General features: G+C 38.0%; 1 protein-coding gene across 1 annotated transcript; it reads right to left on the reverse strand.

The window, feature by feature from the left end:
- Window positions 1-942: 942 nt before the first annotated feature.
- Window positions 943-11,894, reverse strand: IL21 (interleukin 21). Its single transcript, XM_003816404.7, has 5 exons — window positions 11,672-11,894; window positions 11,529-11,564; window positions 6,514-6,669; window positions 3,679-3,756; window positions 943-3,588 (listed from the first exon to the last, which is right to left on the reverse strand). Exons 1-5 carry the CDS (start codon window positions 11,837-11,839, stop codon window positions 3,538-3,540), a joined length of 489 nt encoding a protein of 162 aa, XP_003816452.1. The 5' UTR covers window positions 11,840-11,894; the 3' UTR covers window positions 943-3,537.
- Window positions 11,895-14,822: the final 2,928 nt, after the last annotated feature.

Below are 14,822 nucleotides of genomic sequence, written 5' to 3' on the forward strand. Positions count from 1 at the left end.
GGAAACTGACTCCAGAATGGCAGGAAGTGGAGTTTGAAAGGACCTCCAAAGGCGAGGGGCTGGAGCCAATGTCTGAAGCTGGATTAGGGCACCGAGGATAAGATAGCCAGCTAGAATGTTTGTAGGCAGCTACTCAAGAAGAATGAGGAGGGCAGGGGATGGTGTGTGCTGCTTGGCCTGTAGTTCAAGGGACCGATCAGGGATGCTGATTCTGTGAGGGAGGGAGTAAAACTAATAAATTGAGAGAATGGGGAGGGGTTAAGGCCTAGCTTCGGAGTCTCAGGACAGACACAGTAGAAGTAGGGCAGTTTGAGAGCTAAAAAACTAGCAGCCGATGGTTTTATATTTAAATATATAAATCTTTACATAGATTTCTGAGAGAAAGGTGTCCCAGGTGATAAAGTCTGGGACATAGTCACAGCAGTGGACCACAGGATGGAGTAAAAAGATGCAGGTGCTCAGAACTGAGGAGGCTAAGGTTCTGAGACGCTGCAGTGCTGGTGGAATTTTCCCCGTGGGCACTGAAGTCGCCCAGATGATGGCAGACGTTGGATTTGAGAGAAGGAGCATCCTCAGTCCCCACTGAACATGGAGGAGTGGCCAGGAAATGAAAATCATTAGTAAGAAGAGGACAGAAAAGCTAGATAGGATCAACTTGAACGCAGGAGAGAATTTTGTGCAAGAGTGTAGGTGCAGTGGTGGCAGTGGGCATTGGGAAGAATATCTCTAACTCCTCCTGAATGTGCCATACATTTGGGAGGGCTGCAAAGGAGATGATATCCTTGAGGCAGAGACAGGATCCATTTCAGTGAGAACAGGTGAGAAGATCATCTTTACCATGTACATGTAAAAACTATATGCTCCCAGAGACTAAGGATAATCTTTTATTTTCAGTCAGGACTATTGAATTAAGGGTTTCCAGGGAATCACAAAAGACGGTTGTACTGGGCGGGTAGTATTTAATATGATCAGGTCTTAAATAAGAAGCCATAAACATGAACATTTAAAATCAAATATATAATAAATAATTATTAAGTTATAAACTACATAGTTCATATTAGCTAAATTCTCAGATGCATATGTAAATACAACAGAGCAATAATATAGAATAATAATGCTACAATTTTATACAAGTGTCCCAAGAAGACACTTTGAACTAAAATAATAAAGATCATGATTAATTTTCCCTGAACTCTCATGACCTATAATAATGTTTCTTTTTCTCCCTCCCTTCCTTCCTTCCTTTTTTTTCTTGGAATATGTCCCTTGTTCCTGCAGTGAGTGTTGCTACAAATGTTATTGAAATAATACTGAGCAACTGAACATCAGACTCAGTAGAAAGTTTTACTCAGAAGTATGATCAGATGTTTCTGTAAGAATACCCAGAACTTTAGATATTCATAGACATTTAAAGCTTTAAAAAAGAAAGAATAGACATTAGAGATTAAGTCCAGCACTCTCATTCTACAGATAAAGAAATGGAAACCCAAAGAGTTTAAACAGTGACCACTATTTCATAGTCAACAAAATTTCACATCTCCTGTATTACTGTCCATAGATGAACCGTTATATTTATGGGTTATCTTTATATTCCTTTTAAGAACTGGCCATCTTGAACATAGAGCAGTGAAGATGGAGCTGTTCAAGTCTCACTGCTTCATCTTGTTTATTCCAATGCATTGCCTTTCCTGGAGTGCTGGTGGGTTTAACTCTGGTTAAACAGCAGAGTTTATCTGGGTGTTTAAACTCTGTTTAATGAAGGCTCTTAGCCAAACCCTCACTAAATTATTTTTACTTTTAAGATAGAGACCCTGATCAAAATAATTGGAACAGAAATTTTTAACAATAAACATGCCAAAAGAAATACATTATTTTAAATATAAAATACAATATCCAAGAAGTTAATAGCTATACATTCAGAAACAAGAAATACAGATTCCATCTTTCTCACTATCTTTGTGCCTGCTTCCACATTTTGTCACAACAACCCGGGCTGGTGTATTTGAAACTGAGGCACATTTTAGATATATATTATCATCATCAGGCACATAATTCCTTTGTCATACATATTCTAAAATGTTAAAACAGAGTACCTTGTTTCTGATGATAAATTTTTTTTTCTGAGTCTACTTGCTGATGATAAAACATTTCATTGAGATTTGATTAAATAATTCTCAATATATCTTTTAGAACTGTAGGTTAAGTCTGTATTTGTTTTAAGCACATAATTTTTCTTCTCGGAGCATAAAGCATTTCTCATCCCACATCCTCTTGCATACTCACAACTATTTTAACAATAAGAGATTCTCAAATAGCTTATACCATTCTAGCGAACATTTTACTTTTCTAGAGTTTTTAACTTCATGTTTAAACAAGCTGTGCTGGAGTTGATATGAAATGGCAGGTAGAGTAGGTTGCTTGTTTTTACTACCCAAGTCTGAAAGATTGGAATGCTTATGCGAAAGTCTGTTTTCAACTTGGACAGGAGTCCTGGCCTCTTGGTTTGTCTCCTGATTTTAAAATTATATAGGTGATTGAATTTGTCTTATCCGAAGTATAGTAACTATAAGTGTCCAAAATGTTAAACATGTTGTGAAATTTTGTCAAAGCAGAAGTTTCATTTTAAAAAGAAGGAAGAAAAGAAACGAAAGAAGAAAGAAGGAGACAAATATTTGGAGTTACTAGCTTGCTCATAATATGATCATTATAACAGTTTGAGAAGAGAGCTACAATACTTTTAAAACTATGTTTGGTTCCAGAAGACAACCTGGCATATGTCCCTCTATAGGTTTAAATTGCCATTTCCACAAGCTTAAAATGTTAGCTTATAAGGGGACTGGGGGCTGGAGGAAGGTAATATTAAATCCACTTCTTAATACTCTATTGCCACTGACTAAGAGTCTATTCCATAAATACATTCATATCTATAGTATTTAAATATTTTTATAAACCCCAATAAAGAAGTAAGGCTTTTATAGCCATCTAGTATCCCCCGGTGCATAAATAAATTACATATTTATATGTTAGACATTCTGAGATTTAAAAAACTATTCAGATATAAGTTTTTAAACACTCAGTTTTCATTTCCTTAAAAGAATAAAGATGTCAACTTTTCATTTTGCTTTTATATATTTTGCTTCTATGCTTCTATATTATCAGCTGGAATGGAGGTATATATGTTTTAAGTTATGATCATAATAGACCTCATTCTGGTGGTAATCAAGCTCAAGGTTAATATAAAATCAATAGATGTCGAAACTGTATTTTTGGTTAAAAATTTTAGCCTTCTCCTTCAACCAAGAAATGTCAAAGTTGGGCAGTGAGATATAGTAAAAACTTCAGAAGTCATAGAAATCAATAACATAGGAAATCAGACTATTGTATAGTGATTATGGGGAAATAATCCTGACTTTGCACACTTATGAGTTTTTTTTTCCCATCGCTAATATATTGTACTCCTCCACTTGGAATATAAAGAAATGAGTTTCACTACTATATTAGAGTATGTAACATAGTGTCCAACTGCAAGTTAGATCCTCAGGAATCTTCACTTCCGTGTGTTCTAGAGGACAGATGCTGATGAATCATCTGTGGAAATAGTATACCGTGAGTAACTAAGAAGCAGATCTGGATAGGTAAAGATAAAGCAGAAAATCAAATGAAACTTAAGGTAGATACCTTTTGGAGAAGTGATTTGAATCTTTCTAGGAATTCTTTGGGTGGTTTTTTCTCATAAGAATCACATGAAGGGCATGTCTAGAAATCAATGAAAAAGTAACAGTCTTCTTTAAAATTTTTTTCGTAATAAAATGTTTCTTAAAATTTTTTTTCATTAAAAACATAAATTATGTTCACTGAAAAACATTCGAGAAGTACATAAAACTGTTTGGAAAGTAACAATGGAAAAAGTCCTTGTAATCCCATTCCCAGAGATAGGAATCCCACTGCAATGTTTTAATGTATATTCTCTCTGTGTTTTAGGTATTTTTAATTATTATTGTGCATTTACATTATTTATACCAGTTGGTGATTTGCTTTTTTTTTTTTCACACTTAACATATCACAGGATTTCCTAAGTGTTAAATAGTCTTCAAAAATATGACATGTAGTGGTTGTTCTGTATTCCAACATAGGATGCAACTCTTACTATTTTTGGACCCAAAGGTTGCATCTAACTTTTTTTTTTTTTTTTTTTTTTTTTTTGGAGACAGTCTTGCTGTGTCACCCAGGCTGGAGTGCAGTGGCGCGATCTCCACTCACTGCAACTTCCACCTCCTGGATTCAAGCAATTATCCTGCCTTAGCCTCCCAAGTAGCTGGGATTACAGGCACGCACGACCATGCCTGGCTAATTTTTGTATTTTCAGTAGAGACGGGGTTTCACCATTTTGGCCAGGCTGGCCTCAAACTCCTGATCTCAGGTGATCCGCCTGCCTCAGCCTCCCAAAGTGCTGGGAATACAGGCATGAGCCACCACACCCAGCCGTATCTAACTTTTTATTTTTGTCTACATTACTCCAAAGAACATCTCTGTAAATAATTTTTCATATATATCTTTGCTTATTTGATATATTCCTAGAAGTAGAATTACTAAATTAAAGGGATAAAAAATTTTGAGGCTTTGATATACATTATAAAGGGTTTTACCTCTTTTCACTTGGAGCATTCTTATTATTATAGGGTATTGTTTAAAATGTTTAATTGGAAAAAACAGGATTTCCTTGTTTTAACTCGCATTTATGGTTACTAGGGAGATTGAACAGTTTTTCATATATGGATTGCTCACTTACATTTTTAAAAAACTTTCTTAGTTTATGCTCTTTGTCTTTATCCCTATTTAGATACCAAACACCAAGCCATTGCTTGGTAGTTAGCATCTCAATGCCAGTGTGATGTTGTAGCGAGAGCATTTCACTAAAAGATAGTAGATATACGTTCTAATTCTCATTCTGACACTATTTATGGAACTTGGGGCTAGTGACTTAACTCCTTTGTAGATCTCACTTTCCTCATCTATAAGATGAACATGCTTAACTGGAGAGTTCTAAGTTTAGCTCCAAAGCTACCACTTCATGAGTTTCAAAAATATGTTCAGCTCCTTTCTTTCTGAGGAAATGTTTAGAGGGATATTTTTCACATGGTCACCAGGCCAAGCAATCAAAAGAAATAAGAATAATTTTGATAATATAATTAAGATTTCATTTGAATCACATGTGGAATGTTTTTGGCGGCGAAAGAACTAATTTAAAAAATTTGAGGCTGGGTGCGATGGCTAACACCTGTAATCCCAGCACTTTGGGAGGCCGAGGCGGGCAGATCACCTGAGGTCAGGAGTTCGAGACCAGCCTGACCAACATGGTGAAACCCCCGGCACTACTAAAAATACAAAAATTAGCCAGGCGTGATGGTGTGCGCCTGTAGTTCCAGCTACTTGGGAGGCTGAGGCAGGAGAATTGCTTGAACCGGGAGGTGGAAGCTGCAGTGAGCCAAGACCTTGCCACTGCACTCCAGCATGGGCGACAGACTGAGACTCTGTCTCAAAAAAAAAAATTTTTTTTGAGAGTAATTTATTTTATGTATTTTCCCACTGGCTTTAATCTTTGAATTACTCATGTTCTTGGGTATCTGCATTGCTCATGAGTTGGCATATACAAGAGGATCTCAGGGCTCCTAAAAGCTAGGGACTGTTAAAATTCCCCAGCCAAGTAATGAGGCCTCCCTATTTCAATTCAATACTGACTCTGCTAATGTACAGGATAGTAATATGATTTAAGAGAGGAGGCAAAGTTTAAGATTTGCCCTAGTCTCTTGTAGGCTCTTTTCTTGTTAGAAAGCTAGGATCTAGCTCCTGTTAATAAGAATACAAGTTATTTATGACCATATGAGAGGAAATAGTTCTTAACTCCAAAATCACAGTTGGATTCTCTGCCTAATGACTTCCTCACCTTGAGAAGCTATATTAACATATTCCAGCTGCCAAGGACTACTAGGAAATTATAATTGGGTTTTTGAATACTTTCAAGTCTGTGGGCTTAAAAGAGTGACCCTACTTCTTAAAATGCACCACGTATAGGCCGGGCGCGGTGGCTCATGCCTGTAATCCCCACACTTTGGGAGGCCAAGGCGGGCGGATCACGAGGTCAGGAGATCGAGACAATCCTGGCTAACATGGTGAAACCCTGTCTCTACTAAAAATACAAAAACAAAATTAGCCAGGCGTGGTGGCGGGCACCTGTAGTCCCAGCTACTCAGGAGGCTGAGGTAGGAGGAGAATGGCGTGAAACCGGGAGGTGGATCTTGCGGTGAGCAGAGATCACGCCACTGCACTCCAGCCTGGGTGACAGAGCAAGACTCTGTCTTAAATTAAAAAAAAAAAGCACCATGTATAATAAGGCATAACTATAGGTGAGGAAGACACCAGCAGCCCTGGCTACAGGTGTGTGTGTGTGTTTATGTAATGCAAGATATATAGTTTATAAGTTCAAATAAGAGAGATGACAAATGACAATCTTACTAGTCTGTGTTTCTGTCTTCTCCCTGCATTTGTGGAAGGTGGTTTCCTCTTCAGCTTTTTAATTGATACATTGATTATCCTTTCATTGTTTCCTGTATTTGCTGACTTTAGTTGGGCCTTCTGAAAACAGGAAAAAGCTGACCACTCACAGTTTGTCTGAAAGATAAACAATTTGCATATATGTTAACAAACATTATTCAGAAAGTAAAAGATAGCTTTCCCAATCCTCTATTTCTATCTCTTCTGCAATGTCGTGCATTATATCGTTTCAACAGATGAGTGAGGTATGATTTCACCTCCTACTTAATCTTTGGGATGGGAAAAAGGGACAATCCCCTGCTTCGCAGATAAGAGAGAAAGGAGCCTCACTTCTTCACAATGCTTTATTCCTGATGCTACACAGAGGACCATTTTGATGTCTGGGTGGTGGACAAGACCTTTGTGTTTTATAAAGGAGAGTTAGTTCGGTTTAGGACACATTTGCTGAATTATGAGGCTCTAAAACTTACACTGTGACTAGTGGCAGCTTTGGGTAAATTATGTTATAGTCTGATGAAGAATATTTTTCATTTGTTTGTGGTTTCTGTAATGTATCTATCATGACATGTCTTGAGCAGCATTTTATTCTGTACAGCGCCAGGCATAGTGTCTTGCCAGTTAATGATCAACATATATTTGTAAAGTTAACAGATGAAGAAAATGAATTAAAGGCCCTCCTTTGGAGAAAGGAAGTGGGTACCTCCCTCTGATAGCATATTTTACATCTAAGATACAATATACTTGCCATAGATCACACATGACTTTTCTAAAACCCTTTTCATACTCCCAGCTCAGTTAGGGTAGGATTCTGCCTGAATCAAGCAGTTGAGGAACAGTTTGAGGCTTGCCCAACCAATGAGTGGGAAAGTCATTTCTTAGAAGGTAAGAATAGGGTCTCAGAGAATGGAGGAGTGGATAAAATAAGCATCAAACACTTATCTCTTGGTTTGGAAAAATAGCTAATGACTAACAAGCCAAAAGCTTAGCCATCAAACTGGAAAGGAAATGGAATTTACTGGAAGAACCAAACATATACTGACTTGTTGAAAAATTTTAATGCTGATCCAAAAGCTTATATCCAGGTGACTTGTATCCAACTTACTTTTTTTCTTTCAGCAAACGTGTGTATGTGATGCTATTTTCCCCCTGAAGTTGCTATATTTTCATTTCACTAATGCATATGGAAGCTACTACCTTATAACCAGAAGCCTCAATCCCTCCCAGTCCCTACAAAGGCAGGCCTATACGTAACAATATTACCTGAATCTTCTTATGGACAATCAGCTGAACACAGCATCTGGCCTGCTTTGCATTTTCCAACCCATATGCTTACCCAATATGAATGTAGATTAATAACATGCATCTCTAAGACACAAACCTATCAGGTTTGCTTTGCATATATAGCCACAAGCCGAGAAGCAGCTTATCTGGTTTCCTTATATCAAGGCAGATTGCCTCTCATAAGGGCAAGGTGGTGTCCTTTCCATATGTTTGCCAAAATGCTTATTTAATAGAAACTATTTATAAATGTTCAATATAGCACTTTTTTTTCCTTGAAAACCACACGTTCATGTTTGTTGAAGTTTTTTCTTTTCTCTTCTTTTTGACCACAACCGGCTTAACTTACTGGAAAAAATAATATTCATATTTAAAGAGGTAAATTTTCCAGCTGAAACTGAAAATACTGACTGCTTCATCCGTGATGATCTGAAAAACCAGCATTTCTCACAGAGGCTCATTTTGCTGAGTTAACATTTACATGTGTATGCTGAAAGAAAATTAGGTTCCAAAGAAGTAGAGGGGCCCTGCCAGCCAAATGAACTCCCTTGAGATAATATTGCCAGGAATGGTCAGTACCGGTACTCAAAGCACTGAAATTGTAAAACTACAATTTCAGTTGTAAAAACAACTGAAAATCTTTTCTGAAAGCCTTTGAATGGCACCTGGACACTGACGCCCATATTGATGGGGCTGTGCTTCCTCTCCCACCCTTCCTTGTTTACCTCTGTTAACAGACAATGGGGTTTTGTTTTCTTTTGTTCTGCAAGCAGCAGAGCTGTGTCTGGCAATATGTGGTCCAGGATAAATAACTGCGGGAATTGGCTTTATATGCACATCAAAGGCAGCCTCAAAAGAGGAAAAGAAGTGGAGGGCTGTCGCCACTAAACTGCCTTAAGGATGTATTGAGAAGGAGAGTGAAAAGATTAACCTTGATTTAGGCAGCCTCAGGTGCCCTATCACTCAGGAGTCTACAGGATGCCAACTCCATATTTAGCACTGTCTGGAAGCATGAACATTGCTTTCCTTTGCTATGCCTTGGTGACAACAGACTCCAAAGGCAAGGCTTTGTTTCCCTCATGCTTTAACATATGAGAACATGAGGAGTTTTCTGCTGCTACATTGTTTTGCAGACTAGAAGGAGCGGTAGTGAAGTCAAAAGCAAGAATTAACAAACCATTCCTCTTCAGCTGAAGAACAAGTCAAGTGCTGCTTTTGCCAGGAGTCACACTTGGCTTTGTTGTTTTGCAATTGAATTTTTGAAATTTTTTACCTCCTTAGGGCTTTTTTTTTTCTTTTGTAGAAACAGGATGTCTCACTGTTTTGCCCAGGTTGTTCTCAAACTCTTGACCTCAAGCAATCCTCCACACTTGGCTTCCCAAAGGGATTACAGGCATTGGGATTACAGGCAGGAGCCACTTCACCCAGCTGAGGCCTATTTTTACATTTTTTTCCTTTTGCAAAGAAAGCCCTGGCCATTCACACTAAGAAGTCTTGCTAATTGGGCAAGACTACCTTTGTCCTGGCTGGGTGCGGTGGCTCACGCCTGTCATCCCAGCACTTTGGGAGGCCAAGGCAGGTGGATCACGGGGTCAAGAGATTGAGACCATCCTGGCCAACATGGTGAAACCCCATCTCTACTAAAAAATACAAAAATTAGCTGGGTGTGGTGGCGTGCGCCTGTAGTCCCAGCTACTCGGGAGGCTGAGGCAGGAGAATCACTTGAACCTGGGAGGCGGAGGTTGCAGTGAGCCGAGATCGCGCCACTGCACTCCAGCCTAGCAACATATCAAGACTCCGTCTCAAAAAAAAAAAAAAAAAAAAAAGATTACCTTTGTCCTACACACAAACTAGGTTTATATCAGGGTTTCTCAACGGTGATACCACTGACATTTGGGGCTAGATAATTCTTTGTTGTCAGGGCTGTCTTGTGCATTCTAGAATGTTTAGTACCTGGCTTCTACCTACTAGATGCCAGTAGCACCCCCATTCTACCTCCAAGTGTGACAACCAGAAATTTTTCCATCCAATGCCAAATGTTTTCTGGGGCACAAAAATCACCACCGGTTGAGAACCACTGGTTATATGATTAGACAGAAAGAAAAAGAGAAAAAGAAAGATGCCTGGCTAGGCCAATTAGAGATCTTAGATAATTACTATATGCATGCAACATTAGATAGTTTTATTTTCATTAAACTTTTAAATCTTTTAAAATCTCTTACAGACCCTACTTTGAAGCTAGCTTGATATAATGCTAATGTGACCTTGAACGATTTCTTTCTTCCTGAGTTTGCCTACTAGTATAGCTTAAAGATCCAAGTTACACTATTACTCACTTATATCATAGCCAGCATTGCTTGATCAGATTATCAGATAGATACAGTATCACGGAGACAAAATCCTTTCATTATGATGTAAGATAAAAAATATCTTTCATTAACAACACACGTAAAGGAAGTACCCATTGGACCAACTCAGGTTAGAAGGTGGAATCTCTTTCTTATTTCTTATTTTGCAAGTTATAGACTACAGCCAGGAAACTCTGGAAAGAACTCTAACCATAACAGTTAAACAAGGTGCATGAGATGCTAGAAATGTGTGTTTTGATAATTAGGCACATTGATTAAGAAGTATTTTCAGTTATTGGAAAAGTCTTTCCAATAAGCTGAATGTGCTACTTTCATTTTAGATGCTGCTTATTAGAAAAGGACCTAGTAAATGAGAGTGTTTGGGTTCAGAGCTAGAGAGTGAATTTTAGAGAAAAGCAATAGTTGTGACTCATTCACTTTCTAAACTTTTACACATAGTCATTTACGATAATTGTTTTCTTTGCAATGTATCTTCTTAAGTCTCCCCCTTTGTAGTGTCCTAATTACTGGTAGCACTTTTAGTTATTCTAATTTATGCAATTAAAGGTCTGTGACAATGAAAACATTTCCCCAATTGCATTTATACTCTCAGGGTACCAGACCAGAAGATCAGATCGTAGAAGTTACTGGAGAAAAAGATCAGCAGACAGCACTCTTGAACTACATGCCAGGCCTCTTCTTCCTGGAACTCTAATGGATTTAAATGGCTTAAGAGACGGGATGAATTGTTGAAAATGGTTCTTTCAAAAGACCTCACGGAAGGCCAAAGACAAGACTCACTGAGGCCAAGGTATATGTGAATTATATTCTAAAGGACAGCTTTGATTTCCACACCACCATTTCTCCATGCTGTCCCTGTAATCTAATTCTTTCTTTCTTTCTTTCTTTTTTAAGTTTGTTATTAAAAGGTTAATTCTGCTTCCTATTGTATGTATCTATGTTTCTTCGGTAGGATAACAAAGAGGGCTCAAAAGCTTTCATGCCCAAGGGCTCTTAAAGAGTAACTAGCTGTGCATTGTTCAGAAACTGATCAGAGTATAGATTTCGTTTCTAGTTTTGTTATTCTGTCTCAGCAATACTACTTAGGAGTACTCTTAGAGATTCTTGAAGATAAACATAGTTTATGAGGAATATAATATAGCATTTTTTAGTTGGTTTTTGGTAAATCAATGAATTTAACCAAAATATAAATAAATATTTCATCAATTATTAGACCGCTAAGTTCATTAAAATTCAGTATACTTCTATATAATCAGGCTAATGTCTTTCTTATTGGATTTAAAAACTTATGTCCAGTGTATTTTCAGAAATAAATTCAACTGGTCTTACCTCTACATCTTCTGGAGCTGGCAGAAATTCAGGGACCTAGAGCAAAAGAAAATTTGTTCTGAGTTATTTTTATAAGCCAAACCCTCCTTTTATATTAATTGAAAAGTATGATTTAGATTTTGTTGTGACAAGTATAGTCTTACCAAGTCATTCACATAATTTTTCAGCTGATCAACAATATCTATAAGTTGACGCATTCTAATCATGTGGCGATCTTGACCTTGAGAGCTTGATTTGTGGACCAGTGTCCCCAAGAAGATGACCATCAGACAGATGACAATCCTCTCCATGTTGCCAGGACTGGATCTCATAAGTACCAAGAGTAGAGCTAGACCTTGGTCTCGTTTTCACTTCAGCTTGACTGAGAACAGGTTGTCAGTTAAGCTACCTATTTATTCATCCTTCAGGGAGAGGTAAAGCCCTCCCATTGCAGCCTGGAAATCTTTGTAAAATGGATGAATGTGAGTAACTCTTTTTTCTTTTCCACTGGCTAGGTATACGTGTGCATGTGCTAATGTGTGGGGGCAGGGATTGATGGAGTCAACGAAATGTGCCCCATCTGCATCTTTGACAGGAAAAAGAGAGAATGGGTGAATTCCAATTTTCAGCATGAATCAAGAAGTATGTATAATAAACAGTAGGTACTACAAGACTTCAAAAAAGTAAACAAAAACACTTTGATCTCTTTTTCTCGGCCTCCCCTGGCATCTTACCTGTTCTCTCTGACAGTCATAAGGGCACTTTGATAATGAGTAAGATGGCAACATGTGCTTTCATGCAGGACTTTTTCTTATGGTAATAACTATGTCTTTTGACTAAAATCATCCAGTATTCCATCATAAAAGTAGGAGGAGAGGCTACCTTTTAGGAAATTTTAAATAAAGAGGTATTTTCCAAATTAGCAAGAATATTTTAGGTTCTTACCAAGTTTCAAGGGTTTAAAGTAGAATTTGCTTCCAACTGTTCACCAAAGCACCTTTACTAAGCATTTATTTTGGCTTCTGTCATGTTATTTAACAATCTGATTTATTAATATCACAAATGATTCTAAGGGACTTGATAGAAAATCTATTCTTCCCAATCAAGTTCTCACTCTACCATCATTTTAAAAATTATCTAATGGCCATCTCTTCTATATAATGCATCAATTAAATGAGTCAAACTTGCTAATGCTCATTCTTGTCCAAACCAAAAAATATTTCCAAACAGCAAAATAAAATATACCCATAAATGATTCGTTTTCTCTTAGGGTAGTGTTACTTATTTCTGTTAGATACTATTTCCTCTGGGTGTGAGCAACACATTTCTAACTGCATCTGTGACCGGGTAGAGGTTAATTAAAGATCCAAAGCCCAGAAATGGTTTTATCATCCTCCTTTCTTCTGCTTCTCTTGTCCCTGAGACTCTTTTAACCCATTTGAGAAAGTTGAATATAATATTCTTGCTAGAGAGTCATGTACTATATAAGGCCATAGGTCTTATAAGTGAAACTCTTGACTATAGATTTTATTCATTCATTCATTCATTTCATTACGTACTTTAGAATACCATACTTTATTCTAGACTGTTACATAGCCAACATAAATTGGAGTTTTCACTTGATTTGCTCTGAAATTGACTGTAATCTTTTTATTATGGAATATCTATTCAAGAGTATACAGGTTTGGCCTTATACGGTAGATAAGAGTTCATACAACATGATCAAGAATTCCTCCCTGTAATAGTTAAATTCTATATGACAAGATTCTGTGCAAACTTATGAATGCATGTGGACTAAGGGTTGCCACTTGGTGCTTCCACATTGCCTGTATGGTCTTTGTACATGCACTCCTTATCCACCTAAACAGATGTGCATCTCCTTGAAGACACTAACCACGGTGGTTAGGAGGTCAATTTCTAAAGCTTGAGTTCAAATCAAGGTCCTAACAATTAATAGCACATATGATCCTGTGTGTGTAATTGCAAAAGGAAGGCAAGTACAGAATCTAATCATAGGGTTGTGATAAGGCTTAAATGAGACATTCCAAGTAAAAGGGCTAAGTACAGCACATAACATCCCGGGAGGTTTGCATGCTGATCGTGGATGGGGGTGAAGGGGAGAACTTAAAGAAGCCTAGGGGAGGCTAAACTGATCAGAGAAGGAAGAGAATGGACAGATTAGTGTTCAGCCAAAATACACTTGTGTGGTTGTACTGGTGGTTTAACAACAACAACAAAAAAGTCAAATATCTTTCGTACTGCCTAGAGAGAACCATTGCTCCTGGCCCTGGAGTGCCTCACCACTATGTTAGACAACCCAGTCCCTCCCTGAGACATCCTAGCCCTCTCCATAATCCATCCACCAGTACATCAGGGGTCTCAGAGTCTTGCTCCAGCACTATGACCAGAGGGCTTTCTGAAAGTCAGAATTTCTACCTTAAGTGGCACATCAGTTGTTAAGAATTTTTGGATATCATCTCTGGTGTGATAGACTTACCAATGCCCCAAAGATATCCATGCCCTAATCCCTGGAACCTGTGAAAATGTTACCTTACATGACACAGGGGACTTCGCAGATGTGAAAAAATTAAAGATTTTTTACATGGGAAGATTATCCTAGATTATCCCGTGGGCCCAGTGCAATCACAGGAGCCTTTATAAGAGGAAGGCAGGAGAGTCAAAGTAAAAGAAGGAGCTGTTGTTTCAGAAGTAGAGGCTGGAGTGATGCAGGGCCAGAAGCCAAGGAATACAGATGGCTTCTAGAGTCTGGGAAAAGTAAGAAACAAATTCTTCCCTGGAGCCTTCAGAAAGAATGCAGCCCTGCCAAAAACACCTTGACTTTAGTCCCATAAAGCTCATTTTGAGTTATTACTTCTGATCTTCAGAAATGTAAGATAATAAATTTATGCTGTTTTGTTCTTACCTGAATAGATACACATCTCCTTGAAGTGTTTGCGGTAATTTGTTACAGCAGCAATAGAAATGTAACATACATAGGTATGGGATTTTTAATCTCAGGGAAAAGGGCAGGAAAAGAGGGAAAGAGAGGAAAGGGTAATAAGAAAAGATCCAGCAAAGGTTGGAATTTTGTTGGGCTTTTGGGAGGTGCAGGTAGAGGGTATAAGGAAGTGTGGACAAGAGAGGGAAGTAAGATTAGTGTAGCTGCCACATGGTATGGGCCCTCAGGGATAAAAATGTATAATGAGGATGTTCTAGGAAGTCTTGTGTGTATTGTAACAACTCCTCCCTAGCCCTGAGAAAACTTCACTCAGGATTCACAGCATGATTTAAAGTTATGGATCCCAATTTGCATTT

This window comes from Pan paniscus, chromosome 3 (assembly GCF_029289425.2).
Source record: "Pan paniscus chromosome 3, NHGRI_mPanPan1-v2.0_pri, whole genome shotgun sequence".
NCBI lineage: Eukaryota > Metazoa > Chordata > Mammalia > Primates > Hominidae > Pan > Pan paniscus.